The sequence below is a fragment of the Panicum virgatum genome, chromosome 5K (genome assembly GCF_016808335.1).
Source record: "Panicum virgatum strain AP13 chromosome 5K, P.virgatum_v5, whole genome shotgun sequence".
NCBI classification, from domain to species: Eukaryota; Viridiplantae; Streptophyta; class Magnoliopsida; order Poales; family Poaceae; genus Panicum; species Panicum virgatum.
Window position 1 is genome coordinate 23,514,563 of NC_053140.1, and position 18,608 is coordinate 23,533,170.

Sequence of the window (18,608 nt, forward strand, 5' to 3'; positions counted from 1 at the left end):
TCGGAGAAGAAGGTGCTCCCCGGGGTAGAAGTGCAGCAGAGTTACTTCTTGTCCACTTCTGTTACTCTCTTGTGTGTATTCATAAAAGTATAAGAAGAGGATTAAGATAAAAAAAAGTATAAGAAGAGGACTCTCCACACAGTGCTAAGGCCTTGTTTAGATCCCAAAATTTTATAATGCTACAGTAAATTCGAATGTTTGATAAAACTCATTCCACAACCCCCAGATGTAATTGAGAGACGAATCTTTTAAGCCTAATTGGACTATGATTAGACAATGTCGTGCTACAGTAAACAACCTCTAATGACGGATTAATTAGACTTAATAGCTAGATTCGTCTTGTGATTTTCCGTCCATTCGTGTAATTAGTTTTATAATTAAATTATATTTAGTCCTAACCTTTGGTTGAAAATTGCTACAGTGAATTTCGTCCAAATTTTTATAGAATCTAAACACAGCCTAAATGGATAGGGCTCTCCGTGTAGCAATTAGGATCTTATTTATTGATTTTTCTAAAACACGTGCCACCATTTTCACTGGTATATAATAGATTGCTTTTCCCTACCGACTATGTTGCGTTGGAACAAAGCTAACCTGGCGGTGCCCGGTCATATTTTACGCGACCAGGAATGGCGCGGGCCCACGCGCAGAGGCGGAGACCCCGCTTTGTATGAAGTCAGAGCGCACGGGGCTCAGGCTACTCCAGTAGGCAGCGAAAGAAAAAGAACCGGGAGGAGGTGGGACGAGGCTCCCTGCAGTTGGCCGCCGTGCAGTTGAGTCACTGCGTGTGGGGCCTGCACGAGTGGGGCCCACGTGGCAGTGACCCAACTGCCGGGGAGGTAACTGCAGCGGATCCGGTGCAGGCGCGAGGAGAGTGAGGCTGCGAGTTGGGGGCGAGCTGGGCCGCCGCCGCTTCTTCGATCGACTCGCCACCACCGCTCGCGCTCGGTGAGGTCTCCTTTCCACTCCGGCCTATCGACGATGCGTTCGTTCGGAATCCAGCGGCATTTGGGGATTCTCGGGGTCGGGTTTGGTTCCACGGCTGCGCGCGCGGGTTTCGTGGCCGTGGCAAATGCAGACCAGTCCGTTTTCCTCTTGCTTCAGTGCCTCACGCGGGATTCAGTGCACGGGGGGGGGGGGGGGGGGCGCTTTGTGTGGGTTTCGTTCCAAAATCCGGTTCAGAAACCCTGGTTCCCCATTTCATCGTTAATGCCCGCCCGGATGACCGGTGTTTTTGGTTCTAGCATGCGGTGCTGCGATTGCAACTTTCATTGAGGGGGTTGTGGATTTAGTTCCAAAATCATGGACGGAATTCCGGATCCCCCATTTGATCGTCGATGCCCGTCTGGATGGTGTCGACGCATTTTGGGGTGCCTGTTCTAGTTCTGTTATGATTTAGGCAATTGATTGTCATTTAGGGTTGCTTGGATTGCACATATGCTATATGGGGGTGGGGTGGGGGTTGGGGGGGGGGGTGTTGCTGCTGATGTCTTCGTGCTGCTCTACTAGTCCTTTAAATCAGGCGGGGCGGATTTGGTGTTTCGGCTATATTATTCAGGAACCATAACTACTACTCTGTATGTTTCCATGCAATATCACGTAGCAAATATTTTGGTTCTCTAAATCAGGTGCAGGTTGCAGATTTGAAGTTCAAATTGTAACCCATTTTATTTCATAGGAATTACATGTTATCCAGCAAGTTCCCGTAGAGTGGATTTCTGATTTCTTAATGCACAACTATTCTCAATTGTGAAGTGGGGTCATGCCTTTTTTTTTCCTCAGAAGTATTTTAGTTTTTGGTTAGCATGGCAAGTGTCTTGGTTTCATCTCTACTAGCAATTTCTTGTACAACTGACTAAGAACTTAATGGATTAGCATTAGTGATTGACTTCTGATTCATCTAATTGGATGTGATCTTGCTTTCTGCAGCTATGATGGGCTCTTCTTCATCTTGGTCTGCCCAAACCTTTGGGTCCTCTTCATCTTGTCTTGGCGCAGGCTTTGGGCAAACCGTGGGCTCTGTCTCCTTCACTCCATGGGGCAAGTAGCATTTCTTTCGAGTTTCGACCATAGTCACAAAGTTCCTGGGTCGACCGGGTCGAGGAACGGGGTCGAGGGACATCACTTTATAAAATTGTGGTACGAAGGAGGTATACCTCTATGGAATGATAAATTATTATGTGGAACGCGACTCTGATTCATCCGGGTCGATATTTTCGGGTCGATGCGTCTTTAAAAAGACAAAAACTAATATATATGTGCTACTAATGAAGAAACTAATCTGCACAAGCATATAAAAAAATACAAAATACTACATTTAGATCATACTACACGTACTCAGCTTATTATCTAATAAAAACCACCTCAATCCGCTATCAATAACCTTCTTATCCCAATTAAATCTGCTAGCAATGGGAGTATGGGACTGCGACCCCTCTCAAACCAGGACGCGATCCAACCTTTAATGGGACACTGACCCTCTTCGACGCCGACCCTCGAATCGGAACGGCATTCCCGGGTCGTAGGACGAGGCATCGACCCCGAATTCTGTGACTATGGTTTCGACTATATCTTTAATGCCATCATTCTATTTTAGGCTATTTTTAATTCTGCTAAAGTAGGCTTGCTGGATTCTTACTTCTTATCTTTGCCACTTCCAAAACAATATGCTGGATGCAAGATTCCTGTCCACAAACATTCCTGCTCTTGTGTTCTGTTTGTGCACGGGCAACTCTGTTTTCAAGGCGTCGCCTAGGCGACAAGGCGGTGGCGGCTCGCCTTGCTTAAGGTCTCGCCTTAGCCTGCCTTAGCCCGCCTAGGCGTCGCCTAGGCGATAAGGCGGTGGTGGATCGCCTCGCCTCGCCTTACCGCTTTAAAAACATAGACGGGCATTTGTTTTTTTATTTAGTGGGTGTTTACTGACAAGGCCATTGTAATTTGTCTGAGTGCCATATTGAGCTTTACCTGTTTCTAGTCTGCAATACTCCCAAGTACTTTCTGGTTTTCATTAGTTGTTATGTTACTGGATACAATAAGGAATCACTTCAGAGTTTCAGCTGCTACCATTAAATGTTTACAGATAGTAATGAAAGCAGTTGGTTGAAATAAGTCAATAACCCTCACTTTGCAAAGTACTTATAAGCAGTCATGTCTACACCTACTTTCCACCTCTGTGACTGGCTAATTCCACGGCTCACAAGTTGGCAAATGTTTCTTTTCTGTTTGCAACTACAACTCCCATTTTGGTTGTAATTGTTTGCTCATCTGACTGACTTCCTTTTCAGATTTCGTCATCTTATATCTGTGTTTCTCTTTTCCTATCCTAATTTTGTAGGGGCATCTGAACAGGGCAGCAGGGTCTGTGCTTATGCGCCTACCGCTATTGATGATCCTCCTAATTTGTATCAGATTCAATCAATTTCGGCAATGCTGGTAAACTGCAATAAGTCTCATGAAGAGCTTCGACATGAAGATTATGAGAGAGGGGACAGAGGTAAGTATCTGAAACAATCTCTGAACCTCAAACTTGTTCTGGAACTTTTGATCTATTAAATATGGAATATCTTTTTAAAGAAAGAAATGTTACACTTGAAAATTTAACTGTACCAAATTTATAAAGGGATTTTTTGCACTTAAAAACAATGTAAAGTTGCAGACATGAGAGTAACATCTAGTAAAGAAGGCATGGAAGTATCACGTTGTCCAATTGGATCCTTATTTCTCTACAAGTCTTGGTTTTCCTACACTGAAATTTCACATGATCCCAATTCCGAAGGGTCCTTTTGTTCTTAATCTCCCATTGCTTAGTAGCTTTTCCAATTATCATCACTCATCAGAAGCACCTTCTTATAAGCTACAAAGATGATTAGTGTGACTTCCAGGTTTTATTTTGCATTGCAGTGTACCTTTTAAATATCCTGTTACGTAATCTGAACTCTGAAGCATATATGCAACTTATTAGCATCAACAATTTACTGTTGATCTTATTTTGTGTCTGAATAGTGAGTACACCTAAACATTTTGAATGAGAATAATATTCACATTTATGTTGATCTGTTAATATTGTATTCCTGAATTGTGTGTTTGTCTTTTTTTACTTTGTTTTTTAATCCTAATAAGCTACTTTTGCATGCTCTAGGAGGTGACAGCCTGCAGAAAAGCATTAATCCAGCTCCTATATTTCCTGTGTCCTCATCACCATCATTTGGTTTATCCTGTTCAAGTACACCATATTTCACTTTCAGGCCGGCGACTCACTGCATTGCTCCATTTCCAGAGTCCACTGAGCACCCCCCTGCAGAATTACAGCCCTCAACACGAGGTTCCTCCTCCAGTTCCAACCCATTCTGGCTCCCATCTGCTCAGTCATCATTTTCATCTGGAGATTTGCAATCCTTAACAAAAGGTCATAGTTCTTACACTCCTGGACTGCCATTTTATCATTACCTGCCCTCAAAGCTAGCATCCATGGGAATCCAAACACCACCTCCATCACACACCGAGTTTCAAAAGAATCCCTCCACCTATTGTCCTAGCTCATACCAGTCACCTTTTACTGCACAAGTGGGAGGGGCACATTCAGTTTCAGCATCGACACAATCTATGGTAAGTCTTCCTATAAAGTTTATTCACATGCGAAAATGGACATTTGCCTATGTGATTTGTAACTATTTCCCTTTATGTTGGTTTGTTGTTAGCAGACCACTGCAACATTACTGTGCCCCCATTTTTCGACTGACACTTCTGTACCTACTATGTGTCAGGACAATATATTCAGCAACTCAGCAGGTGCATTAAATACAGCTTTAGCAGAAGCAACTTCTACTGTAAGTATCACTAAAAAGTTTGATTATTTGTTTGTTATGCTGTCATATATAAGAAGGTTTCATATTTGTGTTTCTTTATCAATAGCGGCAGGGTACATTCGGTCGAAACTTTCCCACAACATCTACTCAACCTGGAAAAGGTCCATTGATTGGTTCTTCAACCGCCCATTCAAAACCAGCTCTATCTTCAGATGCTCATTGTACTAGCGTAAGTATCCTGCTATCCCTGAATAACACTCTTTTTCCTGAGGTGCTGCTTTCATAACTCATTGTACTAGATAATTCTGTTTGCAGGTCAATGTTGACTATCCCAATAATACTTTAGAGTTGCATCTTCCAGTCAATGTCAGATTAGTACACATTCATTTTTCGTCGAGCAATGATGGCGCTGGAAATTCACAGGCAGGATATTATATCTGCAGAGTCCAGAATGATGTTGTCTGGTAATACGATACTATTTCTGATTTTGTGTGCTGACATGCATGCTGTTATCCTTCTTGGCAGGTTCATTCTGATCATGTTGCTAAATCTACAGAAGCACCTATTTCTCTATCTATCTATCCCGGGGAGAATCATGAGCTGACTATCCAATCGGTTGCGAGACCTGCTAAGGATCAAATGAGCAAACAGTCTAGTTCAACTGGTGGATCTGGTAATATTTGAATTTCTTGACATCTGGTACTAATCTGAGATTCTGATTTATATACCTACTTGAGAAGATGGCCTCATTCAAAATATTACTCAGAACACAGTTTTTGGTTAAATGAGTGGGGTTTTCAGGGGGAGAAGTGGTATTTCTTATCTACAAGATAATCAGTTTTGATAAGTAGTGCAAATATACTCCCAAGTTTGGTTTCAGGATCCAAATGAAACAAATGAAATAATTTTGTATCCGCTTCTTGTGTTTCTGTCATACTGTTATACCTTGCAGCAAGGTTATGTTTCATTTTCTTTATAGTTAGCTAATTAGGAATGCAAGTATGTTAGTGAAGTGTGCTTCTTGATGTTTTCCAACTTATATTTGTGAAAATAAAAAAAATGTCGGAGGAAATACATTGTCATTTATGTAGAGAAATTTATGGTGGTACACTGGTACTATAGAGAATGTTTATTCAAATAATCATGTGTTGCATCGCAGTTTATATTTGTTTAAGCAATTATGGACAAATGTAATGAGAATTGATGGATCACGATCGAGGTTCTTGTCTTTTGTCTGTGGCATGAATGTAATCTAGTTTTCTTGTGTGCGTGTGCGGGGCGCGGCGGGGGGTTATCTTTACCTGACTTGTTATACTCGATTTTTCTCCTTTGATGAAATGATATGCAGCTCTCCTGTATCATTAGAGGAAAAACAAGAGAGAGGATTGATGAATCACAATCAAATACATAATTTGGAAGCATCATTGTTTATTTATTTGCCATTACCTTGCTCCGTTGAGAAACATAATTTCACCTTTTTAGCAACTTGAAATGGCGAAGTATATTGATATATATTGTAACTGAAGATTATTCATACTCCTGTAGTCATTGATTCATAATTATTGCAGATCCCAGCAAAGTTCACAATAGCATTGGTCATCCACCATCAAGATCTACTGGGAATCAGGAGGGGAATAATGGTGATGCCCATTCGACCCAGAAATCATTAGCTGCACCAGAATGTGAAGTGAACACCGGGAGTGTGCTGCCTCGGCTCTACAATGCAGATTACTACACTGTGCCGTCAATTGTGGAACTTGCCGTGAAGGAGAGTGAAGAGCCAGGTTACTGCTCCCGTGTGCCGCACTTCACGGTAGGCAGGCATGGCTATGGCAGCGTCAGGTTTGATGGGGAGACTGATGTGCGGAAGCTCGATATCGCATCAATTGTGGAGTTTAGCAACCGTGAGATCCTTGTATACAGAGATCAGAGCAAGACGCCACCTGTTGGGCAGGGATTGAACAAACCTGCAGAGGTCACTCTCCTAAACGTGAAGTGCATCGACCAGAAGACTGGGTTGCAGTTCACAGGTGGGCCGACAGTCGACAGATACAAGGAGACCCTGGTGCAATGGACCAAGGAGCACGACGCGGAGTTCGTGTCCTTTGACCCGATGAAGGGGGAGTGGAAGTTCAAAGTCAAGAATTTCAGCCAGTAGGGTGCTTGCAGTTCTAAGGTCCTAGTCTGTACAGTAGGCTCTCACCCCTCTGGTGTCTCAGAAATAGCTATGCACTCTAGGCAGGCGTCTTAGCATTAGCTGCTGAGGCAAAATTCTCAGTGAAATTAGCTTGGGAATATTTAACTCCAATGTACGGTTGACGCAGGGTCCAGCTCTGGTGACATTTTAGTTTCGTGCCGTGGTTTTGTTGCGTATTAGGTGTACAGATTGCTGCCTTAGACTTCAGAAGATGTGGAATTGCAAATATGCAGTTTTAGATGATTAATGTTGCTTCGCCACATAAATGCAGAAGATGATGTTAAAGAAATTGCAAGTATACGAGATATGCAGTTTTAAAGTTCGGTTGTACGGTTCTCGGACAAGGAAACTAGACGGGAGGTTAACGACTACCAGAATTGTAGATAGGCCAATATCCACCTCGTTTATTACTGAAACCTATTGACCACAACCAATGTCAGGAATAAGTCCTTAATAGAAATAGGACATAATTTGTATGGATAAAGGGTGTATTTGGAGAACTAGCCTTGGCTATTTGAGCTAGAGCTATTTAGTCCAAGCAAATAGCCCTCCAAATAGTCCTTCACATGTTTGGATTCAAGGACTATTTGGAGCTACTTGGCCCATAAAGTACTTTTCCAATCATTTGACTTCAACTAACCACTCTTCTCGCCGGATCCAGCCTTGCCTTGCTACGTCGTGGCCCTTCGTGTGGCTGGGTTGTGCGTGCCTATGCTGCGCTGCTGCTATGCTGCTGGGCTGGCCTGGGCGAGTGAGGGTGGCGCCGGCATGGGGCCGGCGGCGCCGGCTTGGGGCCGGTCTGAGCGGGGACAGTGGCGTCGGCGCGGGTCGAGGGACATGGAGGGGGTGCCGCGCGGGGGGGGGGGGGGGGGGGGGGTTGAGGCAGCAGGGCGGGTCGCCGGTGGTGATAGATCGCGAAGGCGGCCGACGCGGATCGAGACGGGGAGAGGAGGGCGAGGTGCGGCCGCCGCCCCGCCGCAATGGATCCAGACCCCTGATTGAAATCACGTGGGGAGGAGAAAAAGTTGCTCCTGTGGGGTTCACCAAAAATAGTCCAAATAATCATCCCTTTGGTGGGATAATTTTTTGGGTAGGCTATTTGCAAATAGCCAAGAATTAACCCTTATGTTTGAAGATTTTGAGCTATTTTGGGCTAGAAAGGAGTGTGATAGAAATAATCCCTGAGATTCAAACATGCCCATAGTATGTCTGCCTTGTGATGCAGCAAAGTCTTGGGACTTTTACAATTGACTGAGTGCTTTGTTTTATAGATTACTTGCTTTAATAATTTGAGAGCCTCAGTGGCTGGGTAAATTTGGAAAAGCAGCGGTGAAACTCTCCTGCCTCTCCTCGCTATCCAGCTTCATCTTCTCCCCTCCGCTATCTAATTTTGCCAAGCGCCCTCCCCTCACCATCTTCTTCCTCCCTCGCAAATGCCTATTCCCACGCCAAATTTTGCTTCCACGCACCTCGGCACCCTCGCGGTCCCGCACACACTCCTTCCCGTGCCGCATTCTCGCCCTCTCTCCACTCCCGCCCCTCACGCTGGCGCCACCTATCGGTGTTTTACCGTCGGGTTCTCCGAGGGGTATCCCGAGGAGAGTGGTTATGAGTAGGGACTCGTCGAGATCAGAATGCGATGGTGCAAGGAACACAAGGATTTAGACAGGTTCAGGCCGCCGGAACATAATACCCTACGTCCTATGTGGTGGTTTGTATTCCCTCAGGTATTGTTCGATGTTTTTAGAGGGGTCCCTGTCCGCCCTTATATATCTTGGGGGGACCGGGTTACATGGAAAGTCCTAGTCGAGTTCTGTTAGAATCCTAGTCCGAGGAGTTCGGCTAGCTCCCGAGCATGTCGACTAGTTCTACTCCTATTCGGGTAGATACAAAAGAGGTATGGCATATCCATGTGCTACTCCCTACTATAGAACATTCCGTGCCCGTGGGTAGTCCCGTTGTCCCGGGTCTGACAAGCCCCCGAGCTCTTCGTAGTCGTGTCCTACAGGCATCGAGCATTTCTGAAGACGTTCGTCGGGTACTTCAAGAGCTTCTGGACTTCTGTCTGCGTAGCCGAGTGCTTCGGGTGCTTCTGGAGCAGGTTGTCCATCCTCGGAGTCCATCGAGTGCTTTGTGTAGTCTTCTGAGTGCTTCTTCGGCTGCATCGATGCTATGAGGTGCTCAAGCCCCGAATCTGTCTTGGTATATGATGCGCGATGTACTCGCGCTCCATATGGAGTAGCCCTCGAGCCTTAGATTGATTCGATGAATCAGGCTGAGGATCAGCTCGGTTTTCTGGGTTCTTCGGTCTTCCGTTTGAAGTCTTGAACTTTTTTTGAAAAAAGTTGTCATTTATGACACGTATTCCGCAGCCCCCGAGCCTTGAATTCAAATCCTTGATTTGAGGTTAAGGGTCCAGGAGAATCGTGTTTCGTCCTCTCGAGATCTTTCTGAAATCATCCAGGCTGCAGTGAATCTTCTGAAAAGTTGTCAGTGCAGTGTACTGTTTGCCCGTGGGTTCACGTGGCGAGTACTGTTTGTAGAATCTTTTCTGTTTCGCCCGTGAGTCTCCTTGCCTTTGGTTGTCACGGGCTGAGCTGCGGCTCTGTTGCTTCTTCTATTTAAGCAGTGTCTCTAGCACTTGTTTCCTCAATCTTTGCAGTTGTGGCAATGGGTTTCAAGTGGAGTTCTTCGCTTGAGAGTACCCGACCTCCTGATGGGAGTACTCGATTTGTCCTTGTAGGTGCTAGAAGAGTGTTTGCGAGCAGCACAAACACTTGTTATCTCTCAGGCCGCCATCTTTGCTTCTCACTTCGCAGCCATCCTGGTTGTCTTGATAGGGAGCTGGTGGAAGCCGTGTCAGAAGCTTTTTCGGGTGGGAACTGTGGTTGTCCCCCCCCCCCCGATGGCTTCTGGAGAGATGGCATTATTTTTGTTGCAAAACATATCAGGGAGAAGAGCAGATGCAAGAAGAGGATTTGTGATGTTCTGGACCATCCATATGTTCTTACAACAAGCATTTTTCTCCCTGAATGTATCTGGGTTATTCCCCTTTGGGAGTAACAAGCTTTGTATCTTTGTATCAGCCCTTGGGTTGTCCTCTTTGTAGTTGAGATCGAGTGGTTTCGAGTGGTGAAACCGTTGAGATATTTGTATTTTGTTGTTTTGGAATGTAATCCTTGAAAGGAAATTTCTGTTTTTTGCGCAGATTCCGCTTGTTCTGCGGGGAGGTCAGGAATTTGCTTGCTGAAATAGTTCTGGAACTGTCACGTGACCTTTGAACTTCTTGTTATTTACCGTACTGCCACGGGGTGTGCTTATTTAACTGTTCGAGTAGATCTAAGTTTAGCATGCTTCCTTAACCTCCTCCGCCGCCGCCAAAAAAATCATCTGCTCTTCGCCTCCAAGTGCCATGGGAAACTAGCCACCGCTAGCCCCCGAGCGTGAAGCAAGAGAGAATCTATTTTTCTCTGTTCCCATGGCGCCGAAGAAATTTGCTTCGAAGGGGAAGGTGGACGCCGCTGCCGTTGGCGAGGCAGAGGTCCACGGGTGGAAGTCGAGTAAGTGTACCGACTCCCATCTTCTGGATTTGGTGGGAAAACATCTTCTTCAACCCCGCAGCGTGATCCATTGGCATGGATCTAAGAGGGAAACTTTTCCTCATGAGGATGGAAACGAATCTGTTGTTTTCCTTCCTTATGTTCTTCGGGGCCTCGGTTTTCCTGTTTCCGATTTCTTTCCGGGGCTTCTTCATCACGGGGGGTTCAAGTGCATCACTTGACCCTAATTCAATTCTTCAGATCTCGATCTTTGTTCATCTGTGTGAAGCTTTCTTAGGGATTGAGCCCCATTTTGATCTTTTCTAGTACTTCTTTCATCTGAAACCCCACCCTAACGAATCGAATATAGATGTGGTTGGGGGTCCTGGGTTGCAGTTCCGTCAGGGGAAGAAGCCCCAATACATCTCCTATGAGTTGAGTGACAAGGTCATCGACTGGAAGGAGATGTGGTTTTACGTTAGGAATCCTTCTTCTTCTCTTTCTCTGCGTACTCTTGGTCCCCCTGTGAAGAAGCCGAGTTGGAATTCCAAGGGAAGCGAGGGGGGGATCAGGTTAACTTTCTCATTGGGGAGATCGAGATAGTTAAGGCGGAGCACCAGATTACTGGAGCTTCCGTGGTGGCGCACTGGACCATTCGGAGGGTCCAGCCTCTTCAGCGGCGTGTTCATCTTGCCTTTGAGTATGTGGGCGAGGAGGATCCCACTCGATATACTCGGGAGAAGATTTCTGAGGACGATTTGGAGGCTCGAGTGGCTGCGCTTTTGAAGAATGTGGGCTAGAGGCCCAGCCTTTCTGGAGTGTTCAGGGCAGGCAGATGTCCTCGAGAGGTACTGTTTCGAGTAGTTGACTGTAGCATAGCTCGAGTACTTTTGTCGAGTAGTCGAGTTGATCTGGTGTCTTTCGTGTAGATTAACCCCGAAAACTATCAGAGTAGGCCTCCGCTGCCCGAAGATGTGCCTTTGGCGTATACTGACTCAAGTGTGCATCTGACTTATTTTGTCTTGCATTTTGGTTCAAATTGACTGTTGGATCCTTGATTGATTGCGGTTGTATTTTGTTTGCAGGTCCATCAGCTAGTCGGACGGCGTCGGACGTCCGGGATCGGGCGGCGGGCGAGCCGGCCGTCGATTCTGGGAGGACGCGGAAACGGAGCGCCGCTTCTGCTGGGAGTAGTGACAGGTGAGTACGGGTTGGTACTTTTCTGTGGTGTTGTGCTTGATTTTGATGGCTTTTCTCCTTCTTAGGCCTCCTTCTCCTTCCAAGAGGCAGGCGGTGAGCTCCGTTGTGAGCCCCTTTGTCACGACTGCTTCTGCGCCGGCCGAGTCCGGTGGGAGTGGCTCTGCCAAGGGGCAGAGCGTTTCGGGCCAGAGCATGGTCCCAAAATTTGTCAAGCCGAAGAAATTCGTGCTGAAGCATTCTTCTCAGTAAGTGTGACTGTTGATCGACTTCTTTTTGCTTTCCTTTGATTTTGCTGTTGAAGTGTCGAGTACTTTTGTTAGCAATTCGGAGGCTCTGGGGTTCAACGAGTCAGAGAAGGGGATTTTTGATTCCCTTAAGAATATTGCCCAGCTGCCTCTAGGTTCGCCGAAGGAAGGCGATCGGTTGGCTGATTCTGCTGATGCCGTGGTGGGGGATCTGCCCATTGGGGAGGCGGGCAAGGAGTCTCATGCCACTGGCACTAGTGAGTGTCTTGATGTGATCGACTGATTTTTCCATCGGGCTTTTTGCTGATATCTTTGTATTTTTCAGATAAGGTGGCCGAGGACCAACCGAAGAGTCCTGCTTCTGCCAGAGTTGATCTGGTCCCGCTGGAGTCGTCGCAGCAAGAGGCGGAGAAGCCGGTCGGGGAGTCGATTGCTGTCGCCCTGGGGATTCTGGGCTACCATTCTGCTCTCGTTGTAGGTATCTTTTTGTACTCGAGTATTTTTGTTGAGTTGTCGAGTACTTTGTCTCGATCGCATTTTGTTGGCAGGATCTGGCTAGACAAGTTGCTGAGCAAGCCAAGTTCCTTCGGCGGACTAGGGAGGATCTCTGGTTGTCGGCTGACCAGTCGCTGTAGCTTGAGAAGATGGCTGCTCTTGAGAAGTCTTCTCGGGAGCAGTCAGAAAAGGTCAAGCTTCTGGAAGCCCTGGTGGAAACTTTGGAGCAGGACAATTCTGCTCTGAAGGACAAGGCCTCCAAGCTGCAGGAGAAGGTCAAGGCTGCTGCCAAGGAGAGGAAAGGTATTCTTTTCCTTCTTTGGTGCTTGTCCTTCGAGTGGTTTTGTTCTGTGCTTATGTTTTGCTTGCTTTGGCAGAGCTTAAAAGATTATTATTGGAAAGGGATGAACTAGTGACTGATCCTAAAAATATAATGTATCATCACGCAGATGCTGTGGAGAAGCTGACCAAGATCAAGGCTGATGCTGACAAGCAAGCGGTCAGTGATATGAAGCAGATCAGGGACTTGGCGGCTGATCGTGATCAGAAGGCTCAACAGCTAGCTGATCTTGAGGCGGCGGCACAAGTAGTCGTCGAGATGGTCGAAGATGAAGAAGCTGGTGAGAAGAGTTTGCTGGAGTGTCTTCGTGAAGCCCCCCAGCGGCTCAGTAGCTTCTCCTCTGATACCTCTAGGGACTACTTAGCTCATGCCTTACGATTGGTTAAGTCCTTTCTTCCTTTAGCGAACTTATCCCTTATTGGTGATGGGGTTGCCGTGGGCTGTTCGGAGAAGAAATTCTCTGGATATGTCACGGCGATGAAACCCATCGCTGATAAGGTTATCAGTGAGTTGGAGCCTGCGCCAGAGGCTTGAACAGTTGTTTGTAATATTCCTTTGGCTCTTGTGGGGACGGGTGTCCTTTGCAGTACTTTTCACATTCTGATGTATAGTACTTTCTTTTGACGGCCGATTGGCTGTTTGTCTTTTTCATGAAGTTTGTCATTAACTGTCTTGAATCATTTCTTCGAGTACCGTAGTAGTCGATTTGCTAGTCGTCTCGTGGACGAGTAGTTCCTTTGTAGGAGGTGGAGAGATTGCTTCGAGTACTGTAGTAGTCGATTATTCTCTTCTTTTGTATGTTCTCGAAGTCGAGTGCGTAGCAGTCGATGAATTGTCATCTCTTGGATTACTAAGTCCTTGGAGATAGGGAACTTGTCCCATCCGAAGATCGAGTACCGAAGTAGTCGATCAATTATCGTCTCGTGGACAAAGAAATCCTTTTGGGAGATAGGGAGTGTGTCCCGTCCGGAGATTGAGTACCGAAGTAGTCGAAAAATTTGTCATTTCATTGACGAGAAAAATCCTCTCGAGAGATAGGGAACTTGTCCCATCGAAAGATCGATGACCGTAGTAGTCGATAATTTGTCGCCTCGTGGACGAGATAATCCTCTTGGGATATGGGGAGCATGTCCCTCCGAAGGTCAAGTACCGAAGTAGTCGAGAATTTGTCGCCTCGTGGACGAGATAATCCTCTTGGGATATAGGGAACTTGTCTCATCCAAAGATCGATGACTGTAGTAGTTGATAATTTGTTGCCTCGTGGACGAGATAATCCTCTTGGGATATGAGGAGCATGTCCCTCCGAAGGTCGAGTACCGAAGTAGTCGAGAATTTGTCGCCTCGTGGATGAGATAATCCTCTTGGGATATGGGCAGCATGTCCCTCTGAAGGTCGAGTACCGAAGTAGTCGAAATAGTCGTCGCCTCATGGACGAGAGAGTGTAGAGAACTTGTCTCTAGGGCCATTAGTCTCGTGTCCTTTGGCCCCGATTACTCGATTCGCCTTGCCTTTGACTTTGAGTAAACAAAGAAAGGTTGGTATTCGAGGTAACCGAAGGAGCAACCACCCTTGAAGAGGGGGAGCTCATGTCTCTAGGTTTTACTCCTGAAGGTGGTAGAGAACTTGTCTCTAGGGCCGCAAGGCACATGTCCCTTAGCCCCAGTTACTCGATTCGCCGTGCCTTTTACCTTGAGTAAACAATGAAAGGTTGGTATTTGAAGTAACTGATGGAGTGACAACTCCTGAAGAAATAACCCCTTAAGAAGGGGGAGCACATGTCTCTGGCGACGAAGTCTTCCCTTTCATCCAATTTTGAAGCACTCGATTTCTTTATATTGGAATCTTGCTCGGGTGGACCCATCTTGGCCTTTATTGGGTGTAGGACCGGGGATCGACTTGAATATTTATCTTCTGCCAACACGAGTGATGAACTGAGTCAGAGCTTGGGCGAACCCATCCTAGCCTTTATTGGGTGTAAGACCAGGGGTAAGCCCAATAGATGACTCGAGTCAGAGCTCGGGCGAACCCATCCTAATCTTTATTGGGTGTAAGACCAGGGGTAAACCCAATAGATGACTCATTTTAGTATTTGCCTTCTGTCAACACGAGTAGTGAACTGAGTCAGAGCTCGAGCGAACCCATCCTAGCCTTTATTGGGTGTAAGACCGGGGGTAAGCCCAATAGATGACTCGAGTCAGAGCTCGGGCGAACCCATCCTAGCCTTTATTGGGTGTAAGACCGGGGGTAAGCCCAATAGATGACTCGAGTCAGAGCTCGGGCGAACCCATCCTAGTCTTTATTGGGTGTAAGACCGGGGGTAAGCCCAATAGATGACTCGTTTGAATAACTGGCATGTCTGATTCCTTGTTGGAAAGAATTTTTCTTGTGTTAGCTCTCTTTTTTGTTTTCTTTGTTGGCAGAAGTTGGAGGTGCTCTGAGTGCTTTGCGAAGAGTGCTGCATTGTAAACTCGAGTGCTTTCCTTTGGGATGCAGGAAGCATTTTGAATGGATTTTCTGTTGAGTAGAATCAATCGTCGACTGCTATGGTTGAGAAGGAGGTGATGGCTTGTCGCGACGTCGTTTTCGCGGGTTGTACCCGTAGATATCAAGTATCCGGTAATTAGATGTTGGACTGTAGGCTTCGACTTCCTCATGATCTTCCCTTTTGTTGATGACAACTGTCTTTGCGTTGTGGCCAATGTTGATAACATTGTGTAAGTCACTGTTGGAGTAGTTGAACGAGTCGCCAAGTTGTTGATGATGCTCTGTCTTGAGAATCATCTTCGGGTTGTTGTCTAGTTGAACGGTGACTGTGATTCCCGGTGGAGGATTTTCATGGCTAGCTGCTGCTGCTTCAGTTGTCTCCGGTTCAGAGAGGAATTCATCATTGTCCAAGTCTTCCAGTGCTGTAGAATCACTTTTTCGGTTTGTGGGATTCGAGGGAAAAGTCATGAAAATTTCACGATTGTGACTGCGGATTTTTGAATTAACATTGTCTTCTTTGAGTGGAAAGCCCTGTTGGAACGGTAGTTCTTCGTCTTCTGAGAATTGCTGCTCCTCTGAGGACTGCAGTTCCATTTTTGTAGTGGCTGTAGAAGTCGACTCCTTGTCGGATTCAGTCTTCTTGTCCGAATCGGGTTGTAGAGCGAGCCGGTTTCTTTTAAAAACTTGATCCGAATCCGGGTAGAGTTCCTTGTCTGGCTTGGTTCGGGGAGAGAATCCGAGAGTATGTCGCAGAAGGTCCTCGTTATGTGGGATGTAATCCGCTGGGGGCCATCCGCCTTCGATTCGAACTGAAAGTTCATTTATGAATTTGTTGTATTTGTCCAAATTGTCACGTTTTTTTCGGAGAAAATAGCTGCGGCGTGCGATGATTTTCTTGCGGAGTGGGTGAATTTGGAGTTTGAATGACGTTGCACCAGCGACTCATGTAGTCTTCGATTGTAACAATCTTCTGCAGGGTGGGATTGTGATAGATATTGATCCGTGGGTGAATTTGGAGTTTGAATGACGTTGCACCAGCGACTCATGTAGTCTTCGATTGTAACAATCTTCTGCAGGGTGGGATTGTGATTGATATTGATCCAATTGAATCAGTGACTTATTTTGTGAATCGTCCCACAGTTTCTTCACTTTGGATTGCTCCCAGAGAGCTTCAAGCTTGTCGGGATTGGTTAATCCTTCCATAAACAAGTCGATGTCGTGTGACCATTCGGCTAGTTCGTTTTCAGAGATTGGTTCATCCAATTCTTCGAGATATTTGATGAAAGCTTGATCTTGTTCCAGCTTTGCATAGTTGAGAGTCCCCTGGTTGTAGAATTCTTCGCGAGAAGTGTTGATGTTGAACGTGTGTTCAGCCAACTGAAGGCAGTGCTCGATCTTTTCATCGATATTATCGATGTTTGAAAAAGTGACCTTCGACGGTGGATGCAATTGGGAGGTAGTGTTTTTCCATCCGTGGCAGTTTCTTGCTTGGAATCTTCCAGCAGTTTTTCCAAGCCCTCTTCCAATTCGGAGAGTATTTTGGCTTTGATTTCGTCGAATTCGGGTTGAATCCGGGCTTCGTTGTTGAGGTTCGAAAATCCGATTTCTTTGAGTTGATCGATGAATTCGTCAAATTCATGGCATTTTGCAGCTTCTGAAACTTCTGGAGGATCTTGATTGATTGAATAGCTTTCGAAGCTGCCTGATCCGCCGGTGACGAAGATCCAGGAGCCGACGCGAAGGGAGGTGCCTTTTTCGAGCACCGGAGTGTCGTCAAGAGAAGCCATCGAGTTCTTCTAACGATTGTTGGCGAGAGGCCCCACGGTGGGTGCCAGCTGTCGATGTTTTATCGTCGGGTTCTCCGAGGGGTATCCCGAGGAGAGTGGTTATGAGTTGGGACTCGCCGAGATCAGAACGCGATGGTGCAAGGGGCACAAGGATTTAGACAGGTTCAGGCCGCCGGAGCGTAATACCCTACGTCCTGTGTGGTGGTTTGTATTCCCTAAGGTATTGTTCGATATTTTTGGAGGGGTCCCTGTCCGCCCTTATATATCTTGGGGGGATCGGGTTACATGGAAAGTTCTAGTCGAGTTCTGTTAGGATCCTAGTGCGAGGAGTTCGGCTAGCTCCCGAGCACGTCGACTAGCTCTACTCCTATTCGGGTAGATACAAAAGAGGTATGACATATCCATGTGTTACTCTCTACTCTGAAACATTCCGTGTCCGTGGGCAGTCCCGTTGTTCCGGGTCTGACACCACCCCCTCTCACTGCTCTCGCCCACACGCGGCGGGGTGGCATGCCGCCGACCATGCCAGAGGCGCGTGAGCGCCCCTCCGCCACCCCTCCCCGCCGGCACGGCTCTCCCCCCACTCCTCTCCTCACGTCTGCCTCGGCGCACGTGGCTGCCCCCCCCCCCCCCCCCGCCCCCTCCCCGAGCGTGGCTGCCTCGCTGCCACTCCTTCCCGTCTCTTGGCGTGGCCATTGAGCCACCGGGCCGGCGCCGCTCGTCACATACCGTGGCTGCCCAGTCGCCGCCTGTCCCCTACCGCAGCGACCTGGGTGTGTGGGGGGGGGGGTTTGAATATGTAGAGTCAAGATATACTAGGCCCTGTTTGGTTTGTGCTACACTAGACTGTAGCAATTTTGACCAATAATTAGGGGTAATAAATATTGATAGTTTACTAAAATAACTTCAGACTGTAGCAATTTTGACCAATAATTAGGGGTAATAAATAATGATAGTTTACTAAAATAACTTCAGAATTCCTGCGCTAGGAACCCTGAAGAATCTAATGAGACATTTGACCGTGTGATTTGAGAATGTTACTGTAGCATCACTGTAGCCAATCATCGATTAATTACAGTCATTAGATTCGTCACGAAAATTACATCTATATGTGAAAAATTTTTGCAAATAAACTTTATTTAGTACTCCATGCATATAAGATTCTCTCGTTGCGCTAGTTGCGCTAGATGCAACCAAACAGGGCCTAGTCAGTTGGATAATCTATCTTTTTAGATAGATTTCTATTTTTACAAAGAAGTTAGAATCTGTAAATTTAGCTAATGTTTTACATAACCTCTTGCAGATGCTCGTCAACTTTTGGGCGCTCAGTAGGTTTGGCTTGAAATTGTTTGCAGCTTTTGAGCTTTTAAGCTTGCCTTTTGCACGATCGAGCATTTTCATCTGGACCTTACTTAAACTCAGTCACAAATAAATAGTTTGAAAAACGCATCGCACACTCGACGACAGTCGATGGCCCTAAGGAAAAGGGCGGCCCAGAAGGGGACGCCGATGGCTA

General features: G+C 46.5%; 1 protein-coding gene across 2 annotated transcripts; it reads left to right on the forward strand.

The window, feature by feature from the left end:
* Positions 1 to 677: 677 nt before the first annotated feature.
* LOC120709486 (nuclear pore complex protein NUP98B-like) lies at positions 678 to 7,291 on the forward strand. 2 transcript variants are annotated; one of them, XM_039995144.1, is made up of 10 exons: positions 678 to 736; positions 857 to 948; positions 1,930 to 2,040; positions 3,335 to 3,493; positions 4,139 to 4,605; positions 4,701 to 4,826; positions 4,912 to 5,034; positions 5,121 to 5,228; positions 5,331 to 5,478; positions 6,374 to 7,291. In XM_039995144.1, exons 3-10 carry the CDS (start codon positions 1,932 to 1,934, stop codon positions 6,961 to 6,963), a joined length of 1,830 nt encoding a protein of 609 aa, XP_039851078.1. In that variant the 5' UTR covers positions 678 to 736; positions 857 to 948; positions 1,930 to 1,931; the 3' UTR covers positions 6,964 to 7,291. The 2 variants fall into 2 exon arrangements, with proteins under 2 accessions (XP_039851078.1, XP_039851079.1); XM_039995145.1 differs by having other exon boundaries at positions 679 to 736; positions 4,764 to 4,826.
* Positions 7,292 to 18,608: the final 11,317 nt, after the last annotated feature.